The 22679-nt window shown below is 37.0% G+C and overlaps 1 protein-coding gene across 5 annotated transcripts in view; it reads left to right on the forward strand.

Annotated features, from left to right (window-relative positions):
* The window catches only part of RRM2B (ribonucleotide reductase regulatory TP53 inducible subunit M2B), a 37651-nt gene extending 15215 nt beyond the window's left edge, over positions 1-22436 (forward strand). For 2 of the 5 annotated variants that reach the window (XM_061439253.1, XM_061439248.1), the window contains exons 3-9: positions 482-598; positions 1343-1476; positions 2050-2144; positions 5311-5444; positions 8980-9084; positions 10826-10939; positions 15852-19790. In XM_061439253.1, coding sequence (XP_061295237.1) covers positions 482-598; positions 1343-1476; positions 2050-2144; positions 5311-5444; positions 8980-9084; positions 10826-10939; positions 15852-16004 — 852 coding nt within the window. In that variant the 3' untranslated portion in view covers positions 16005-19790. Of the gene's footprint in view, positions 1-481; positions 599-1342; positions 1477-2049; positions 2145-5310; positions 5445-8979; positions 9085-10825; positions 10940-15851; positions 19791-21714 lie in introns of those variants that run through there. The other 3 variants (XM_061439250.1, XM_061439252.1, XM_061439249.1) reach the window with 3 other exon arrangements.
* The last annotated feature ends 243 nt before the right edge of the window (positions 22437-22679 follow it).

Below are 22679 nucleotides of genomic sequence, written 5' to 3' on the forward strand. Positions count from 1 at the left end.
TGTATAAGGGCACTAATCCCATTCATGAGGGTGATCTAATCACTTCTCAGGGTTTCCTGGTGGTTCAGCAGTAAAGAATCTGTTTGCCAATGTAGGAGATGTGGGTTCAATCCCTGGGTCAGGAAGATCCCCTGGAGAACAAAATGGCAACCCACTCCAGTTTTCTTGCCTGGAAAATACCATGGACAGAGGAGCTTGGTGGGCTACAGTCCATGGGGTCACAAAGAATTGGACATGACTTAGTGACTACGCAATAACAATAAATCACTTCCTAAAGGCCCCACCTCCAGATATCATCACATTGAGGATTAAGTTTCAATATGGATTTTGAGGGGGCACAAATACTCAGTCTTAGCAAGAATGATGACTTTTTTCATTTTTCAGATTTTACTGCAAAGATGTCCCACTTAACATTGGGACAGAAGTCAGTTTTCTATACTTTGAGAAGAAGTTAAATTTTTTGAAAATCTTTTTATTTCAGGTTGATTTATCAAAGGATCTTCCTCACTGGAACAAGCTTAAATCGGAAGAGAAGTATTTTATCTCTCACATCTTAGCCTTTTTTGCAGCCAGTGATGGAATTGTGAATGAAAATTTGGTGAGATTTTTGGTTCTACTTTTGTTCTCATTCAGCAGTTAAATGACAGTGATGGCAGTAAGATAATCAGACTGAACCTGAAAAAAGTCTAAGATATGAACTAGATGAAGCTTAACTCTTGAAAAATTTTTTTCTGATGAAGTGTCAAAGGCAAGTTTTCATTTATATTTGACCCCACCCCCCACAAATATCATCAAACCAAGCATTTTGTACCAATGAAGACTGCTTACAAGGCATAAGCATGAGTTTGTGTTTACTCTTAGATAGTAATCCTAATAAAGCATCTGCACCTTAATAACCTTTCCAGAGCTCTTTAATAGAACACTGGGTCTGGCTCCCCACTGTATTATGGTTGGTTAGAAGGCATGCTTTCTTACTAAAAAGAATGGGAAGATGCAAACTTTCGCTGTCAACTGGTAGAGGCTTCAGTAGATCTACTTAAGGTCAATTCTACAAAGCAAAATAATTATTTTTGGTAGATATTCTAAAATTTATTTGGCTTTATAGGTAGTATTTCCAACTAACAGGTCAATTTATTTAATTGCTTAAGAATACAGTATGCAACTAATTGTGGAGGGTTGATGGATTAAACAGTACCACTTAGAATAATTCATAAGGTCTTTCTGACCTGTTTGTGGCATCACAGGTGATTCTTATGTGATAATTCTTATGTTCAGGTTCTGATTTGCAGTGTTTAATGAGAGCCCATAGAATCGGATGTATTTATTTCCCTTGTTTTTTTAGGTGGAGCGCTTTAGTCAGGAAGTACAGGTTCCAGAGGCTCGCTGTTTCTATGGCTTTCAAATTCTCATCGAGAATGTTCACTCAGAGATGTACAGTTTGCTAATAGACACTTACATCAGAGATCCCAAGAAAAGGTATTACTGCTGAGATTTTATTTACAAAGCTCTATCTATCACTTGGTTATGTTAATATTAGGAAACTAAATATAGGGAAAGATTATTCAAATATGGAAGTTTAGGAATACACTATTTTCTATTACTCAGTAATGTGTTGGGTTAAAAAAAAAAACTTGCATAGGACCAATAAATTTTTGGAAATTATAACTTAAAAAACTGTTCATCAACACATTGTTTAGAAATTAAATATTCTAATTTAGTCAGTTTGTATCAGACCAGATTCAAACCACTAATTTGAGTTTTATTTTGACTTCTATAGTTTATGGACTTGCCAAGATACAGAGAAACTCCAGATTCTATGCATACCATAATTTTCATAGAATCAAATATAGTAGGATTAAAAACAAGTGAATTGGGAATTTCCTGGTGGACCAGTGGTTAAGACTTGGAACTTTCATTGCTGTGGGCTCAGGTTTTGATCCCTGGTTGGGGAACTAAGATCCTACAGGTCTCATGGTGCAGCCAAAAATGAAAACAAACAAACAAAAAAAACCCAAGTGAATAACTTTGCCATTAATTCTGTTTTTACAGAGAATTTTTATTTAATGCAATTGAAACAATGCCATATGTTAAGAAAAAAGCAGATTGGGCCTTGCGGTGGATAGCAGATAGAAAATCTACTTTTGGTATGTAACTTTAATTTATATTTGATCAAATTTGCTTAGGTTATATTTTACATGGTGTAATATCACTATTCCTAAGAATTAATTGGAAGCTGGTGAAAAAATAATCTAAAGCTGTTATATATTCTGTTTATTAAATTAAAAGTTGAAAGAGTAAAAGGTCAGTGCATAATTTCAGGTAAAGATGAATATCTGGGACAACCCAGAGGGATAGGGTGGGGAGGGAGGCGGGAGGGACACATGTACACCTGTGGCCAATTTATGTGGATGTATGGCAAAAACCATCACAATATTGTAAAGTAATTATTCTCCAATTAAAATAGATTAATTAATTAAAAAAAGAATCAAAGAGTCAGTCACATAGACTTGGACAAGAATATTAGAGCAAGACTATATACTTTGAGTAATGTTTATTTTTTTCCCTAAAATAAAGCAAGTCAGAGTCCTAATATTTTTCAGGGAACAAGTATATAGATTAGTACACTCAAGGCAAGAACAGTTTGCAATAACAGGCTTATTTTTCAAATAAGTTAAATGAAAACACCCTGTAGGATTAATTGAGATCCAATAACATTTTTTTAAGGAAAGAATTAACATTGTCTCATAAACAGTAGTTGCTCAATAAATATTTATTACATTTAATTAAAAAATTCAGATATTTAATATAAGTAGCCCTAAGTACCTTTCTTATTCTTATCTATTTCATAATTGATTGTCTTTACTTTCTGGTTTTATTCATTATGCGCAGAAGGAGACCTAAAAATTTTCAGTTTGTACTCCTTTGCATTCTTAAAAATTATTGAGGACTCCAAACTGCTTTTATTTATATGGTTGTATCTATTGCGGAGAAGGCAATGGCACCCCACTCCAGTACTCTTGCCTGGAAAATCCCATGGACAGAGGAGCCTGGTAGGCTGCAGACACTTACATATTAGAAATTAAAACCAAGAAACTTTCAAAATATTTACTAATTAATGGATATTAAATTAGCAGTAACAACCCATTATATTTTAAAATAAATAATGTATATTTATGCAAAGAAACACTGTATTTAAAAAAAATCAGTGAGAATAACCTAGTTTTTTTATTTTTGCAAATCTTTTTAATGTCTGCTTTATAGGAGGATGGCTGGATTATATCTGCTTCTGCATTCAATTTCTTGCAGACTGTTGTTTTGGTTGAATTATATGAAGAAAATCTAGCCCCCTTCAGATACGTAGTTACAAAAGGGAGGAGTATTTTACCAGGTTTTTCGGATTGTTGTGATATGTCATGTAGCCTCTGGAAAAACACCACTCTATATTAATGAGAGAATGATAGTAATAATGATAAATAATGCCTTAGTATCACTATGAAAATTGTTTTCACCTCACAGACCTCCTGATCTGTGGATCTCCAGGGATTCCTGGCTAACACATTGAGAACCAGTGATTCAGTGTAAGATGTGGACAAGTACGTAGTATATCAGGGAAGAAACATATATGTGGCATTGCCTTCAGTTCATTTTGATGATGAGAAAAGCAGTAGTTTTCAATGTGCATAAAAATCACCTGGAGAATTTTGGAAAAATTCTGCAGATTCCTGGTTCTCACCAGAGAGTGATCTGCATTTTATACCCAGCTAATTATCTCATGTGAAGAGTTGACTCATTGGAAAAGACTCTGATGCTGGGAGGGATTGGGGGCAGGAGGAGAAAGGGACAACAGAGGATGAGATGGCTGGATGGCATCACCAACTCGATGGACATGCGTCTGAGTGAACTCCGGGAGTTGGTGATGGACAGGGAGGCCTGGCAGGCTGCAATTCATGGGGTCGCAGAGTCGGACACAACTGAGAGACTGAACTAAACTGAATTATCTCAAAATTGATTGAGAGGCACATGGTGAGAAACTGGCTTTAGAGAAAAACAAAGGGAAACATGAGTGTTCAATATGGAATGAAAAGATTAGCGTGTCTAGAAAATGATGGAAAATGATGGTGTGCCTCGCAGGAAGCATGTTTTCATGACACCACCAGAGAAGTAACCTAGAAAGAGAGAAAATGCAGGAGGGCAGCAGTCATCCCATGGCAATCTGCTTAGTTTTTAAAAAAGTGTCATATACTGCTTACTTTAAAAATATCTTTAAAGAACTTTAAAACATTAAATATACAGATTCAACTTTAATATATATGATGAAATTACATTTCAAACATCAAAAAAAGTATGAGTTACACAATCTTAATGCATTGCATCATAGAGGTTAGCTGTATATTAAAAATACATAGTACTTCCCTATCTCTAAGACAAATCATGATGCCTTTGCAATTCATTATAGCTTTTATAAGAAGCATTTTGAAAGTCTCTTTGTGGTTCACATCTATTCTTGAAAATTTGTAAAAAAAGAAAAGAAAAGAAAATTTGTAACATTTACCCCGTATCATCCTATAATCCTCTCCAAAAAGAATAGCCTTCTGTAATTATTTCTGTTATGATTTTCATTCTGTAGCATTCATGTGAATGCATAGAATAGTTAAAAGGACAATGTTCCTCTTAATCACAGATGTATAAAATTATAGTCTTGTTCCTTTACAGATAAATGTTCACATGACATCACATTTATGTTGATTAAAAATGTCTCAATTTTAACTATCCATTCTTATTAACAGTAAGATGAAAATATAGTAATCTATGTAAATAAATGATAAAGCTCCATCCTAAAACAAGCAGTTCACTAGTCTAAAGAGTTATTTTTGTTTCAAAGGGGTCAACAGAGCATAGTATGCAAACATACATGTATATACATACTGCATTCAAAAACATGTACCCGCACCCATACCCACAGGCATGTGTAGCACAGATGAATCACCTTTTCTTTTTTCTTTTTTTGAGTGTGGAAGGCGCTCCAGATTTCAAGACCTGCAGGAGTCCAGTGTTGGACATAGCACCTGAAGTAGAGGTGCTTTTCTGCTCTAGTAGGTTAAAGTAGCAAGTTTTCTCCACCGAAGACTTGGCTGTCTTGTTGATTTTAAAATCAATGACCTTGTTGATTTTATTTCTTGGCAAAACAGTTGTGATATGGTTGTTAAAAAAATATATATGTAAAAACATATATTATCCATAGGTAAGCTTGAACATGTCTGCAGTATATATTAATATTTCAGAAAGTGAAGCTATTTTTTTCTCCCCTAGGGGAAAGGGTGGTGGCCTTTGCCGCTGTAGAAGGAATTTTCTTCTCGGGATCTTTTGCTGCTATATTCTGGCTAAAGAAAAGAGGACTCATGCCTGGACTCACTTTTTCCAATGAGCTCATCAGCAGAGATGAAGTAAGGAGTGAAGTTCTTCTAGTTCTATTTGTATTCCTAGCTGGTGTTCATTTAGTTTTCTTTCCCTTGGAGATGCTTATGGTGACACAAATATCCTGGTGATTAAAATAAGAAGTCATTTCTTCCTTGGATTTAAGTCTATGTTTTCCTCCTAGCTCTCTTAGTGTTCCTCCTCAGCCTCTGAGCATCTTTATGCACCAAAGTACTCCTGAGTTCGCACCTTAGCCTCTCTGCTTCCCTCTACATGGCCTCCTGGTTGATCTTATTTATTCCCATGGGATCAGCTGCCACGTAGGTGCTTATAAAAGCTAAAACTTTACCTTTAGCCCGGTCATTCTTTCCTGAGGTCCAAACCCATATATTCAAGTGCATGTTTAGATATTTCCTCCTGGAAGGCTCCACAGATATCTCAAGCCTAGTATTTCAGGAAATCAAACTCATCATTTTCTCCCAAATTATGTTCTTCCTGTCTTCTCTATGTCATTGAGCAAATCTATCTTCTATCCAATCATCCAAATTTGAAATCTGGGAGTCATTTTAGATTGCTTCTTTATTTTTTTAGCCACATTCAGTAACTAAATCTTGTCTCTCTCTGTCGGCAACACTCTTTCCATCTTTACTACCCACGTTTTTTCCCCAGCTCTTGATTACCTTCTCACAAGTTGCCATGTGAAACTTTCCTGACCCAATTAAGGAAAACTAACCACTCTTTCTTCTACATATATCTTTGAAACCTGAGCTTGTCCCTATTTAGGTTCCACAGGATGGCGGAGCCTGGTGGGCTGCCGTCCATGGGGTCGCACAGAGTCGGACACGACTGAAGCGACATAGTAGTAGTAATAGTAGTAGTAGTAGTAACATATATTGTACTTGTCTCTCTAAGCTCCTCAAGTGCAGAAACCTTGTCATTGATCTTATTTTCTCAGGGTTTAGACTGTTACAGCCATTCTGCTCACATTGATTGACTTATCCTGGCTTCTTAGCTTATTTCCATATTGACCTTGTCAAGTTATTTAATTTCTCTGAGCCTCAGTTTCTTCAACTATACATCTTAACAGGGTTTTGTTAAAATGCAATGAAATAGTATATATGAAAGTACTTTTCAAGTGCAACAAAATGCTTTGTGTAATTACATTTCTGTTGTTTCATGTCTTTAAATTTCTAGTAATTTTAATTAATGTCATGTATGATTATTACAGAGAATTAAAAAAATAAAATCATTCAGTCTCAAAACACCTTTCATATTGTATTGATATTTCCTTCTAGACTATTTTCTGCATTTCTGCATTTCAGTTCAGTTCAGTCGCTCAGTTGTGTCCGACTCTTTGCAACCCCATGAATTGCAGCATACCAGGCCTCCCTGTTCATCACCAACTCCCGGAGTTCACCCAAACTCATGTGCATCAAGTCGGTGATGCCATCTGTCTCATCTCATCTCATCTTCTGTCGTTCCTTTCTCCTCCTGCCCTCAATCTCTCGGCTAAGCGCTGAAGAATTTATGCTTTCGAACTGCAGTGCTGGAGAAGACTCTTGAGGGTTCCTTGGACAGCAAGATCAAACCAGTCCATCCTAAAGGAAATCAACTCTGAATACTCTTTGGAAGGACTGATGCTGAAGCTGAAGCTCCAATACTTGGGTCAATTGATGCAAAGAGCTGACTCATTGGAAAAGACCCTGATGCTGGGAAAGATTGAAGTTAGAAGGAGAAGAGGGTGACAGAGGCTGAGATGGCTGGATGGTATCACCAATGCAATGGACATGAACTTAGGCAAACTCCAGGAGGTGGTGAGGGACAGGGAGGCCTGGCCTGCTGCAGTCCATGGGATTGCAAAGAGTCAGACATGACTAGGCGACTGAACAATAACATTTTAAAGGCCATCATACTTACTTGTAGATTTCTTTCCAGAAATACAATAACAATTTGTAGCACCACCTAACAATATATGAACATGTCTTTTCTACCACAATTGGGAAGTTTTTCCAATTCTCCTTAAGTAATCCTTCCTTCTCCCTTGACTTCTGATATCTTCTTTATTATATACTAAGGATTCAAGTATACTAACACCTATTTCAGGGCTTTTTCTTTAACCTGTGTGACAAATTTCATGCTGTAACAAACTATTTTCATTATTACAGTCTCTTATGTTTTGATAATTAGTAGGCTAAATCTCATAACTTTTCTTTTAAAGTATTCCTAAAAGATTCTGCTCATTTAGTCTTGCAGATTAATGTTTCAACTTAAAAACAGTCCCACTGGGATTTTGATTAGAGTCGCTTTAAACCTGAAAATTAATTTTATTCTCTTATTGATTTAACAATTACAAGTGCTTTCCTTTTTCATACTCAGCTCTGTAATTGGTAGGTAGCTATTGGTTCTAATCGATATTTACATTATCACCTTTCAGCACTATATCTGAAATTCTGCCTTTGGTAATTTGAAATATCCTCTTGAGTCGAGTAGGAGGGGTATGTTTTACTAGTAAATTTTCTAAGATTAGTTATTTAAAGAGGCTTTTTCTTGTCTTTTTAATGATTTCTTCTGGGAATGACAATTTAACTTGGAAAATAATCCTTGGAATACAGCCTTTGAGTCTCATCTTTCAATTGTCTTTGGTTTTTTATTGATTCTTTTAGGAAAAGGTAGACAGCTCTGATGTTTAATCCTCTAAAGTGCATATTCCTTCCTTCCTCTCCTCCCTTGTTGGCTTACAAAATTATTTCTTTTTCTGTGTAGTTTAGAAATGTTAATTGACTCTGCCTTGTTGTCAGTATCTAATTGTTAATTTTGTTTAGAACTCCATCATCCTTCTGTCTCTGACCTCCTTCTCTTTTTTGTTTTGACTTTTTGAATTTTTTTTTCAGTTGTTTTCAGCTTTATACCATCTGTTCTGTGTTTTGAAATTCCAGTTATTGTAGGTTGAGCCTCCTTGCACTGTTTTCCAATTATTTAAGATTCTATAACGTTTCATGTATTTGCACAACAATTCTCTTCTCAAGGTATTTCACAAATTTGTTTACTTCTGTCTTTGAGTTTTCTGCAATGTCATTTCTGCTTCACACAGCTTCAGATGGTATCCTTAATTCTTCAGTTTCCATTTTCCTTGCACTGAATTTATTTTTATCTCGAACCATTCTTGTTTAATATAACTGTTGTGTTTTTGAAATCTGAGTTTTTCAATCTGTCTTAATTTTTAAAAAGTTAAAAATGAATTAATTTTATTTTTGGTTTTTCTTACTTTGTTTTCCCTTCCAAAATGCTTTTGATTGCAGGTTTGTTGGTTTTGTTGTTGTTCATTAATTCTTCTTTCATGTTAATTAACTGAGATTTGCCGGCCTTGAAAATTTTTCATTATAGGTTATTATGATTGGCATTTTAATGAGATTTGGAGAAAAGAAGATCCTGGCCCTATTAATCCTTCTTCCATCTTCCAGAAGTTCAGTGTTGCATTCCTAGCTTATATAAAGCCTGATATATCACTGTGTGAAAATAACTGATGAAATTTTCTTTGACAGTGGTATTTTTCTTCTGTTGTAGGGGCTTCACTGCGACTTTGCTTGCCTGATGTTTCAATACTTGGTAAATAAGCCTTCGGAAGAAAGGGTTAGGGAGATCATTGTTAATGCCGTTGAAATTGAGCAGGTAAGCAGGGACGCTTATATAAGTAGCACATCTCTCTTTGATGTTTGACTGCATTAGATTGACTCATATGAAATTGCTGTTTTGTAGGTCAGAATAGATATCAGAAATATTATATGGTCAACCTGGAAGTACCAATAGATGATGTATTACAATTATTATGTCATGTTAAAATTTGGCTTATAAGCCAGTCTTTATTATATATTAAGATTTTATGTATACTAAAATTTGTTTCAGGACTATTTTTAGATTTCATTTATACATCAAATTTCGTGCCATACCAAACTATTCTAATTATCTTAGCTTTAGATTTTTAGCTACTAGAGGGCAGTGATGGTTTCTTGCTTTGTATTCTTTTTTTTTTTTTTTTAACTTTTTATTTTAAATTGGAGCATAGCTGCTTAACAATGTTGTGGTAGCTTCAGGTACACAGCAAAGTGACTCAGCCATACATGTACATGTATCCATTCTCCCCTATAACTCTCCTCTCATCCAGGCTGCACATAACACTGAACAGAGTTCCCTTTCCTATACAGTAGGTCCTTGTTGGTTGTATTCTTAAAAAACCAGCAAGGTATCTAGCTTTAAGCATGCATCCTATGTTCATAGAATGAGGAAATAAATGAATTAGTGAATAGTAAAATGTGATTTATGAGCATGTAAAGATCTCTAACTAGAAAGACATGGATGCTTCACTTTAGAATGTATTTTTATCATTTGAAAGAGCTAGTTGAAAAATAAGTAAGTTTTTAAACTTAAAAAAAATAGCTTTCATATTTGAAGAGAGAAAAGTCATAAAATGGATTTTTTTTTTTAATCTAGTTTTTATTTATTGCTTTGGCTGCGTTGGGTCTTAGGTGCAGCATGTGCCCGAGAGCTCAGTAGCTCCAAGGCATATGGGATCTTACTTCCCCAACCAGGGATCAGATTGCAACCCCTGAATTGCAAGGCAGATTCTTAACCACTGGACCACCGGGGAAATCCCAGATTTTGGTATCTTGAATCACTTTTAGAACTAAATCCAAATGGTTAATATGTTTTTATTTTTTCTCTATTAACACTTTACCACTGTCATTAAGAATCTGCCTACAATGCAGGAGACCTGGGTTCAATCCCTATGTTGGGAAGATCCCTGGGAGGGAGAAGGGAGTGGCAATCCACTCCTTCTGTCCTGGAGGATTCCATGGACAGAAGAGCCTGGCAGGCTATAGTCCATAGGGTTGCAAAGAGTCGGACACAACTGAGCGACTTTCACTTCACTGTCATTCAATACAATTGGAATTCAGATTATCTCCCAATGCTCAGATCCATTTCTATTTCTTTCTCATTTTCTCTGTTAATTGTTTTTTCTTTCCCAGCTCCCTTTTAAGTCATGTTCACCACAGCAATCATCTTAGGTGAATCTTTTTCTAGATATTTCAGAACAAAATATCTCCTTTCTTTCTATTGAGAAAGCATATAAATTTGGGTCCTACAAGTGCTACTTTAAAATACCAGTAATGTAATAGTTTCAATTTACTTTGGCTACTTGAGAATGTGAATCAGTGTGAGTAGCAGCACCCCAAACCTTTTAAGCAAATGGGCATTGTTTGCCATGTTGCAAGGATTTATGCTAGTGTACTTTCCTCAAACAAGATCAGTGATTTAGAAGGTTAATAAAGCTAAAACCCTCTTTTTATTTGGAAAATATATACTATTTATTGTTCTTTTTTTGTACTTTATTCTGTTTTTATTTATGTCTCAGGAGTTTTTAACAGAAGCCTTGCCAGTTGGCCTCATTGGAATGAATTGTGTTCTGATGAAACAGTATATTGAGTTTGTAGCTGACAGATTGCTTACAGAACTTGGATTCTCAAAGGTAAGGTGTTTCAAACATTACTACTAGCTAAAATGTTATAGTCAGGTAAGGACTCTAAAATACATACTATATTTCACTGAAAGCGTTTGTAACACACTAGTCTATTTTTTTTTAACTTTAAACTTTTTAATTTGTATTGGGGTATAGCTGATTAACAATATTGTGATAGTTTCAGGTGAACAGCAAAGGCACTCAGCCGTACATATACATGTATCCATTCTTCCCCAAACTAGTCTATTTTGTAAATTGTCCATGACAGGCTTGTTTTACCCGAACTAGTTGATTTTGCAAAATCCTTAAATGAAACTTAAAATGAAATTCATTAACAGAAGTAGGAGGCTGATAAATCATAGAACTAATAAGCTCAATAAATTATTTTATAATAATTGTAGGTACTATTTAATAGGACTATCTTTAAATAATTGGATTTAACATGCCAATATATGTTTATCCTCAGGTAGATCCCCATGTGTCTGTGTTGTAATTTGAGGGTTAATATTTTTAAATAGGAAATCATTATTAGGAAGACATTAGCTGTCATAATTTGACTCTTTAAACTCAGTTGTCTTTAAGTTATTTCTTGTTTATCAGAGATAATGTACCTGAATTTTCATGTGTGTCTTTCACATGAGATGGAGGCTGCAGCCGGACTAACTGGGTTTGAGTCCTGATTCCACCACTCACTAGCAATGTGACCTTAGGCAAATTGCTTAACCACTGTCTCAGTTTCATCTGTAAAATGAAGATAATAGTAATAATCCTTACCACAGATTATTGGAGAAGCAAATGGCAACTCACTCCAGTATTCCTGCCTGGAGAATCCCATGGACAGAGAAGCCTGCTGGGCTACAGTCCACGGGATCACAAAGAGTTGGCCACAACTGAGCACACACACACCACAAGTGATTGCTGATGAGTTGGTGCACCTGAAGCACTTATAATAGTGTCACACACACAGTAAATGAACACTCAGTGGTCACGTTGTTTTCATCATAAGTGTAACATTCATCACAATCTCCTGTATATTACTATTGTTAATTAGAAATGTTAGGTTCTGATTTCTCATGGAAATGGAAGTTTAAATTATTGAGAAGCCTTATAAAATCCATGATGCTTATGGGTAATCACTAACTCTCTTGATAATGCACTTATTTTCTGGTAGCTACAAAAATATTGTGATGAGAATCAGATGGGACAAAGGTTTTTGGTAACTATAAATTGTAAAATATCACTATTTATATTGTTTTTGTTGCAAGATCATCTCTTTTGCTGATCATTAATGAGATAAACAAAGATTTTAATTATATTAATATGACCTCTGAAATTTATAATTTGTGTATTAAAAGAAATTGTTTCTGTTTCTAAGTTACATGTTTATCATAATAAAATTAATTTGCTTACTTACAGCCTTAAAATGAACTCACTGTCTTTTAACCCACCACCATATCTTTACACCCACACATCCACCTTCTACTTATTGGAAAATTACAGACCTGTGGGTCTAGTCTTCCTTGGAAAGTTTGCTAATTGTAGGTATACAAAACATGCCTCCTAAGGAGAAAATCTGGACACAGTACAAAAACCTCAGTCTCCACAGGCCTTCAAACTATCTCAGTAAATTCCAAAAAGCAGAAATTATACTGACTCTTAGATTTTAATGCAATAAAATTAGAAATGAATAATAAAAGATTACCAGAAAGTTCCATCTACTTAGAAGTCAAAACTGTGTCCTTTAAAATGAGATTAAAAATGAAAATATAAACTAAATGACAATAAGATTACTGTATATCACAATCTGTAGAATGCAACCAAACAGATCCCCAGAGGAAAATTTGTATCCTTATAGGCATATATTAAGAAAGCAAGACAATTTAAAATGCATAAGCTAAAAAACTTTGAACTCAAGGAGCTAGAAAAGAAATTATTCTTATAATGATAATTTTTGGGCTTCCCTGGTGGCTCAGACAGTAAAAAATATGCCTGTAATGTGGGAGACCTGGGTTGGGAAGAGCCCCTGGAGAAGGGAATGGCAACCCACTCCAGTATTCTTGCCTGAGAATTCCATGGACAGAGGAGCCTGGCGGGCTACAGTCCATGGGGTCTCAAAGAGCTGGACACAACTGAGGGACCGACACACTTTGGTAAAATAAGAGGTTATTTAAATTAGCGAATGGTTGTCACATACAGAATTCCAAGCAGAAGCCACATTAATGTTGTTTTCAACTTAGTTTTGGATTAGTCAATAAATATTCAAGTACTTCAGTGTGTCACAACCAAGCTGCTTGATTTAGGCTGGTCTTAGCTATTTTGCTCCCGCCATGAATGATTGGGAAGAGCCTCAGTTGTAAAGTCTAGTGAACCTATGACCACTGTCCAGTGTACTTTGCACTGTCTCCTGCCGTGAGTGAAAACTCACATGTTTACTGCCTTGAACACTGTTTCTGACACAGTTTCACAGAGTTCCACTACATCAACCACACCCAGCATGTCTGCTTTTTTTGGGGGAAAAATACACATGGCTTTATTAAGATATAAATGACAGAACATGCAATATGCCTATTAATAAATGTTTTTTTATTATTTGAAAAACATTGAAAAACAATTCAATGGTTTTGGTATATTTGCAGAGTTGTGCAACTATCACAACAATCTATTTGAGAACATTTTTATCACTCCACAAAAGAATTCTATCCCAGTTAGCGATCAGCCACTTGCCTTTGCTTCTTCCATCCCCCATAGCCCTGCTGTTGCTGCTTCGTTGCTTCAGTTGTGTGTGACTCTGTGTGACCCTATGGACTGCAGCCTGCCTGGCTCCTCTGTCCACGGGATTCTCTAGGCAACAGTACTAGAGTGGGTTGCTATGCCCTCCTTCAGGGGATCTTCCCAACCCAGGGATCGAACCCCGGACTCCTGCCTTGCAGACAGACTCTACCCTTGAGCCACCAGGGAAGCCCCCACCATAGCCTAGGCATTACTAATCTAGTTCTTGTCTCTTTAGATCTGCCTATTCTGTAATCCCTACTTCATATAAATAGAATCATACAATATATAGTATATACTGTATACTGGTATATGGTATATACAAAGTCAATACAATGTTTTAAAGTTCCATTCATGTTAGCATGTATCAGTACTTTTTTCCTTATTATGGCCAAATAATATTGCATTGTATGATTATACCTCATTTTGTTTATCCATTTATTGGTTGATGGTGGCATTTGGCTGGCATTTTTTGGCTATTATGAATAATGCTGCTATTAACATTCTTGTATAAGTTTTTGTGGGAAAATATGTTTTCATTTATCTTGGATACATAACTAGAAGTGAAACTGTTGAGTCATATAGTGACTCTATCTTTAATCATTAGAGGAACTACCAGACTGTTTTCCAAAGCCACTGCATCATTTTATATTAACACCAGCAGTATATGAGGGTTCCAGTTTCTCCACATCCTCACCAACAGTTACTGTCTTTTTTTTTTCCTTCTAGTTTTGAGATATAATTGACATATAGTGTCATTTAAGTTCAAGGTATACAGCATAATGATGTGACTTCCATACATCATGAAGTGATGACCACAATAAGTTGTCTGTTTTATTACACACCTACAGCCATCCTGTGTGCTTAGTCGCTAAGTCATGTCCAACTCTCTGTAACCCATGGACCATAGCCTGCCAGGCTCCTCTGTCCATGAGATTTCCCAGGCAAGAATACTGGAGTGGGTTGCCATTTCCTTCTCCAGGGGATTTTCCCAGCCCAGGGATTGAACCCAGGTCTCCTGCATTGCAGGCAGATTCTTTTCCATATGAGCCTTCAGGGAAGCCTCAACAGCTGTCCTAGTGTGATGTGGTATGAAATGGTATCTTATTGTGGTCTCGATTTGCATCTCCCTAATGGATAATGATTTTGAGCATCTTTTCATATACTTATTGACCTTCTGTAGGTATTCTTTAGAGAAGCATTTATCCATTCAGATCCTTTGCCCATTTTAATTGGGTTATTCGAATATGTTCTTTTCTGTGATATTCATAATTACTGCCTGAATATTCCAAATTTAAAGAATTCTCTTTTATTGTTCCTCATGAATCATCAGTATGCCTATCAAGCTGTATCTCCAAGCCTGCTTCTTGAATTCAGAAGCAGTGAAAAAGCTTCTTGTCAACATGTGTTCCATTTTTTGTTTGGGGTTACAATAGATAGCATTTAGTCTGTCTTCCCTGATCATGGTTCCTTAACAGCAGTTTGAAGATTACACGTCTCCTGTGAACTAAGAAGCATTTAGGTCCACAGTACATTGTTGATAATGTAATATTCTGTGGTATCATGTAGATGTGACAGCCTAGCGGTGGTGGTTCGGTTGCTAAGTCGTGTCCAACTCTTTGGACCCCATGGACTGGCGTGTGCCAGGCTTCCATGTCCTTCATTATCTCTTGAAGTTTGCTTAAACTCATGTCCATTGATTCAGTCATGCCATCCAACCACCTCATTCTCTGTTGCCCCCTTCTCCTCCCACCCTCAATCTTTTCCAGTTTCAGGGTCTTTTCTAATGAGTTGGCTCTTCGCATAGTAGTAATACCTGTGGAAAATGCCTATAATACCTTTGGTGTTTTAGAGTTCTCAAGCTGTGAAAACATTTTAGTTTGGTATTAAATCTTCTATTTCCTGATATAATCTTTTTTTTTCTTTCAATTTCTGAGAATACCAGAGTTGCTAGTATAGTTCCTTTAAGAGGTTAGCAGGCGATCTTAGTCATCCTAAAATGTATCAGTCTTGACTGCCTCCAGGACCCTAGGGAATATGTGATCTCCAGGTGATGATACATGGTGTTGGGAGACCCAAGTTATCTGTTGCTCTTCTTATGTGATGCAATTTGCTTCTTCAGAATGTCTAACAATATTTCTTTTCTTTTCAGGTTTTTCAAGCAGAAAATCCCTTTGACTTTATGGAAAACATTTCCTTAGAGGGAAAAACAAATTTCTTTGAGAAACGAGTTTCAGAGTATCAGCGTTTTGCAGTTATGGCAGAAACTACAGATAATGTCTTCACCTTAGATGCAGATTTTTAAAACCCTCCTCATATCGAAACTAATCATTGGTAAATAACAGCCTATTTTTCTCTGCTTAAAAACAAAACACAAACCTAAAGTATCTCCTTTAGGGCTTAGGAGTTTGCTCAAAAGGAAATCTGAAACCAAATATCAATCAAGTTGGATTTATAGAAATACCCTTTAATTTTACTGTTTATCAGTCAGAGTATGACCTCCAAATGCTTTTGTTTCATCCCTAAAATATAAGATGGCATTCCGTAGTTGTCAAGAGCATGGGGTGAGGGGTCAGATAGAATTTGAGGTTCTGTCCTTCTTTGTGTGACCCTTGGAAAGTCAGTTAATCTGTCTAACCTCAGATGAATGTAAACCCTAAGGTGAATGTGATAGCAGGTCCTAAATTCATAGAGCATGTATGAGGATGAGACACAGCATGGGTCTCAGCCAATACTGCTGTTGTGTCCTCCTCCTCTCTCTCTCCCCCTTCTCCCTCTCCTGTTATTATTATTGTTATTAATAGTGTTAATTGCAGTGATGGGATAAAATTCTCCATCTCCTCAAAGTAACTGTGATTCTAGGTCCTAAGATCTAGAATTATATCTTTGTGTTTTAAATGTTTTAGAAGAATGTAAATATTTCCTCAAAAAGATTGTACTTCTCTTTAACATGAGAATAACTTCTTTGAATTTCTCAGCGTTATAGTTAAGGAAATTTGGTTCTTAGCTGCTTTGGGCAGAATACTTAAGAGTGGAATCCTTGACGTTTTCATGAGAGTTGACCTTGTAAGCAAAATGATTCTGCTCCTTTAGAAATCAAAAGGATCATTTTAGCCAGATGTAGCCCTGAAATGTTTAAAACCAGGGTGAATTAGCTAGAATGGCATTTCTCAAAGAGTATTGTAAGAGCTGTTAGCCTGTCTAGGTATTTTGTGGGGAGAAAAAGAAAGATTCTGTGGTCAATGAGTTTGGGAAATGTTCTGTGCTCCATTCCTCTTTGGAATGTGGAGTTGGTACGTCAAACACTGAGAAATTCTGCAGTGCATCCATGTATGCTGCTGCTGCTGCTAAGTCGCTTCAGTCGTGTCCGACTCTGTGGACCCCATAGACGGCAGCCCACCAGGCTCCCCCGTCCCTGGGATTCTCCAGGCAAGAACAGTGGAGTGGGTTGCCATTTCCTTCTCCAGTGCATGAAAGTGAAAAGTGAAAGTGAAGTCGCTAAGTCCTGTCGGACTCTTAGCGACCCCACGGACTGCAGCCTACCAGGCTCCTCCGTCCATGGGATTTTTCCAGGCAAGAGTACCGGAGTGGGGACATCAACGTATACCCCACTGCGTATTCCAGACCTACTTAACAAAGATCTGTTTTTCACCTGTTAACATCTCACCTAATGTTCCTCAGAACATAGTTTGGAAAAAGCTGCCCCAGGACTATTTTCTACATGGAAGAAGGGCTTGTGGACCAAGCAAGGGAGGGCCTGGTGGGGATTATTGAGCCATTTCCACTTTGTGCCAAGCTGAGAAGTGTCCCTGTAATTGACTGCAGCTATATTTCTTATACTCCTAAAACTCTCTTATGCTGTTATTGAGATTCAATTTTTTTCTGGAACTATGCATGTCCCAGGACAGCAGATGGTGAGGGAGACTGAGGAAAGGCCAGCCCACAAGGTCTGTGAGAAGTCTGCTCCCTTTATGGGAGGGAAGTGTCAAGAGGTAGTCTGAGCCTAAGCAAGCAGTGGGTTTCCCCACTCACAGCCAACTGTTGCGTACAATTCTGGTTAATAAGGATTAGAGATTTTCTCTTTGAATAATTTTTGCTCCATTCAGTCCACAACTACCTAATGCATTAAAACGGGGAGTTTTCAAGTGGATGCAAAGGAACAGGCCATGACTTTATCTGTTAGAATATCGGAAATGAGCTATTTTGGCCTATCATAATACCATATACTTGTTCAAGGATTCAGAGTTTGCTGAGTGTTTTTATATCACCTCATTTGATCTCAAAACAGCCTTATGAGTTTGCCAGAGCAGGCAGGATTGGAATTTTATAGATGGAGGGGGTGAGGCTCAGTCAGGTTCAATGGCTTGGCCAAGATCTGCTCGTAGTCACTGTCACTATGATATATCGTTTTTTTCTTAGAAGTTACCATGTTTCTAATTTTTAGTCCTTTCTATTCATCTTGACTTGATTTTGCCTATTTTCCCATTAAAGTATCATATAGTTCAATTAAGATATCACATATATTAATTATTGTATCATAAACATTATAACTATATTCAGGTAGTAGTTCAAAGATATTCATCTACTGCTAACACAAAAACTTACATTTAAAGTTGATAATATATCGGTAGTGACATAAGAATAAAAGAAAAAAGTTTTAGATTGTATATGCCCTTTGTTTTGAATCCACCTCTTTCTCATAGGTAATGACAGGTGCCTTAATATGAAGCTTATTTATCATAGCAATAAACCTAACTGTAGTGAGATGAAGTTTTAATACTGAAATACTGGATTTTATAATACACTGGTTTATTATATTCAGTACTCTATCCCCTTTTCCGAGCTTCCAGGTTTCATATTTATTTATTATGTTTAGTATTTTGGTTCTTAGTTCTTAGGGAGTCAAGAACTTGTAGAATCTCTTTTTGATATTATCTCTCAAGCAAAGAAAGTAATTCAGAACATGTTTATAACTTTTTTGTTTTAACAGCACATGTATTTAAATCATTGCTATAGTAGTTAAAGTTAAGTTTATTATTTAAGAATGTAAAAACTAGTCATTCAATGACAAATTGCATTTATTAAAAATGTTTCATTGTAGCATGTAGAAATCATGACTTGAAAGGACTCAGGAAGACTGTTTGCTCCAGCGCGTCAGACAGGGCTGTTTTGCCGTTCAGTTACGTACGAAGTGAAATAAACAACTGTTCTTATAATTTAAGCTTACCTCAGTCATGTTTTTGTATATGAAATGCTTCCTTTAACTCATTTTGAAACATTCAGATGTTTCAGCTTCTTTTGCCATTTTGATTTTCATTTGTTCATGGAAAACACACCATCTTATATATTTAAAAAATAAATTCTTTAATATTCAGAATTTTGAATTTTACATTTAAATATGCTAACATCATGTCATAGAATTCCTAAATTACAGTTATTCAGATTAAGCTAAGGGCCACATGTCAATAATTTTTGGTGATTAAGAAAGCTGATGGGCTGCGAGAATGCCAGTTTAATCCTGTAACCAGCTGTTATGTTTTTGAACTAAGATGAGTGAATGGGTAGCCAACTCAGGAACTCTTCATAATCTACATGAGTGGCACAGATTGGAAATCTGGATATCTTTATTTTTCCCTCCCTTTAAATGGTCTGTTCCTTTTTTAGACAGCTACAGGTTCAAAGGAAAATCTGATAGTCCCAAGGCATTAGGATGAAAGAATTTAAGCCTTCAAATTTGGGGCTTAATTCTATTAAAGAAAATACAGGTGAAAATGAAAGGCTGAAGAATTTTTTTTTATACAGGTAAAAATAGAACAATTCAGTCTTTTTCTAAGTTTACAAGAATCTTATGTATTTGACTCTGTTTGACAACTGTGTTTTGATTTTTCCAAATGTCTGGTCATTTAGCAAAGCAAGTATCTACTATGTACATAGAAAGCTTTATTGAATATGTTATATGCAAACATTTTTAATGTATTTTACATTGTGGTGAAATAAAGCCAACCCTGCATATATGCAATTTGACAAATGAGTTGTTTTGTTCATTGTTTTGCGTTAGTACGTTGAAATAAACCGTATCATGTCTCTGTCATTTCGTGTATGGCCTTTTGAGTAAGAATGTTTCTTTAAAGGTGCAGGGGCTATCCTAGTGAAGGACTGTATATATTTCCTATTTGTGTATACAGATAAACATATTGGTATTACTTTAACTATTCCTCCTACCACTCTTTGACCTAAGTGGCACCCCCTTCAGCTGTCTCTCATCTACTTTCTCTCAATCCATGAGCCTTTCTTCCTGTCTCTTGGTATCCAGCTGAGATTCTACAATATATCATATTACTAGTAGTAACATTCTTATCAGTACCCTGAACTCTGTTCTTTATCTGCGTTTTCTACCTTACAGAGAAAACTCAAAGCAATTCTCCATTCTGTTATGAAACAACAATCCAGTTTTTCCCTGTTTGTACCCCTGCAGCCAAATACTGCTAGAGAAAAAGTCGTATAAGACAAATTGGATCTACTTTACATTCATGATTACCTACTGTCTTAGTCCATCTGGGCCACTATACAAAAAACTGCTGTAGAGTGGGTGGCTTAAGCAAGACGTTTATTTTTCACAGTTCTCCAGGTTAGGAAGTCAAAGATCAAGATGCTAACAAATCCAATGTCTGGTGAACCTTGCTTCTTGGTTTATAGACAGCTGTCTACTGGCTGTGCCCTCACATGAAGGGGGTGATCTCTGAAGGCTCTTTTACAAGGGCGCTAATCTCATTCATCGGGGAGATCCCCTGGAGAAGGACATGGCAACCCACTCCAGTATGCTTGCCTAGAAAATCCCATGGATGGACGAGACTGGTGGGCTACAGTCCATGGGGTCGCAACGAGTCGGACATGACTGAGCAACTTCATGGAATCTCATTCATGGGCTTCCCTCGTGCAGTTGATTAAAGAATCTGCCTGCTAATGCAGGAGACATGAGTTCAGTCCCTGGGTTGGGAAGATACCCTGGAGAAGGAAATGGCAACCCACTCCAGTATTCTTGCCTGGGAAATCACATGGACAGAGGAGCCTGGTGTGTTACAGTCCATGGGGTCACAAAAGAGTCAGACATGACTTAGCAACTAAACAGCAATCTCATTCATAAGGGCTCTGCCTTTATGATCCATTCACTTCCCAAAGGCTTCACCCCCAAATGCCATCATACTGGCGATTAGGTTTCATTTAAAAAAATTTTTTTTTCCTTTTTGTTTGGGGACTAGGTTTCAATATGAATTTTGGTGGGACCCAAACATACAGTTTATAGCACCTACGTCAGCACTGTCTGACAATCATACTACAATTTCCCGGTGAACTTGTTCTCTATTCTCCACAACTGCTTTTTCACAGTTTCCACGCTCTGCTCCTACCCTTGCTCCCCAAAGAAGTACCGCTCTCATGTATTTTTTCTTTTTGGGCTCTGGGCACTTAGAGATTCTCAGAAGAAAAGATTAACAATATAGGAGTTCTGAACCTAGAACCTAAGAAGTTGGCAGTAGAATCCAGGATACAAATTTCTATGCATGACTTCTGCTTCATTACAAGCAGAGAGTGATCGAGGAGAATATCTCTTCTGCTCCCCCTTCCAGGAGTAACAGCCATTTAACCCTGGGAGGTCTTGCTTCTGTTCCCACCACATGATTCTCACAGGGCTGCCAAAGCTCCTTCGTCTGCACAAAGCACACTGCATCTGTCTGGGCACAGCATTATGTGTGTGATCCTCGCGGGGCCAGGTCCTTAGCTAAGGTGTTTTCTAAATGAAACTAAAGGGAAAAGGTCACTTTTATTCTAATAACAAAGCTAGAGAAAAGGTCCTACGTCTAATGGCAAAGTCCAATCTTATCCCAATTCTTTGCTGCTTTTCATTGTGTAGGTAATAAAAGCCTATATTTTGCCTGAGATAGTTCAAGTTAAGCTTCTTGTGTGTGCTTTGTCTCTCAGTCGTTTTGTGCAACTCTTTGTGACCCTTTGGACTGTAGCCCCCCAGGCTCCACGGTCCATGGGATTCTCCAGGCAAGAACACTGGAGTGCGTTACCATTTCCTCCTCCACGGGAGCTTCCAGACCCAGGAATCGAACTCTTGTCTCCTGTGTCTCCCGCATTACAGGCAGATTCTTCATCACTAGTACCACCCGGGAAGCCCAGGTTTCTTGATTTGCAACCAAAAGGACCATAGTTAGAGAAGAAAATGGTTCTGGAAACCAAGTGACGGGAAAGAAACTGGGTGTTCATGTGTGTTTCAGTCCAGGAGCTGAGAGTCTGGAATCTGCACCTGGGTGGACCCCGAGAGCCAGGTGTTTGAGTCTTCAGTGGAAGGGAAGTACTGTCTGGAGGACAAGAGAGGAGCTGAGCTGAGTTGTGAGTCTCAGAAGAGCACAATTGTTTCAAAAGAATGTGGTGTCTGAGGCCTGTATGATCAGTTGGCAATAAAAAAAAAAACAAAAACCAGCTGTCCTTGCTTTACGTGACCTTTTTAGGTGACTTGTGCATCTGGGCTTTCTGCCCCATATGCCACCTCTCACAACCATAGCTGCTCTCTGTTCATTTCTCCAGGTTGGTATGTTCACACATCATAGGAAAAAAGCATCTCCAGTGTGTGTGAGTATGCTCTCAATGGTGCCTCACCAGTAACAACGGTGTCCAGGTTCTAAGAGGAAAAATGTGTGCTTCACTGTATTTTGAACACTTAATTCTTAATAAAATATTCTTTGTATATACCATAAGGTGATTTTTGCAATCATATTATTGCAATCATTTCAATGGCTCCCTGATTTTATGCGGAATTACTGTATCATAGTAATATTGGTTTAGCCTAAAAGTTCTTTGGGGTTTTCGAAAAACCTGAAGGAAATTTTCAGCCAAACCGGTAGTTTTTAAGTGATCTGAGGCTCAGACAAGTTACTTGCCCAAGTCCACACAACTAGTAAAAGTTAGAGGCAAGACT

This window comes from Bos javanicus, chromosome 14, assembly GCF_032452875.1.
Source record: "Bos javanicus breed banteng chromosome 14, ARS-OSU_banteng_1.0, whole genome shotgun sequence".
NCBI lineage: Eukaryota > Metazoa > Chordata > Mammalia > Artiodactyla > Bovidae > Bos > Bos javanicus.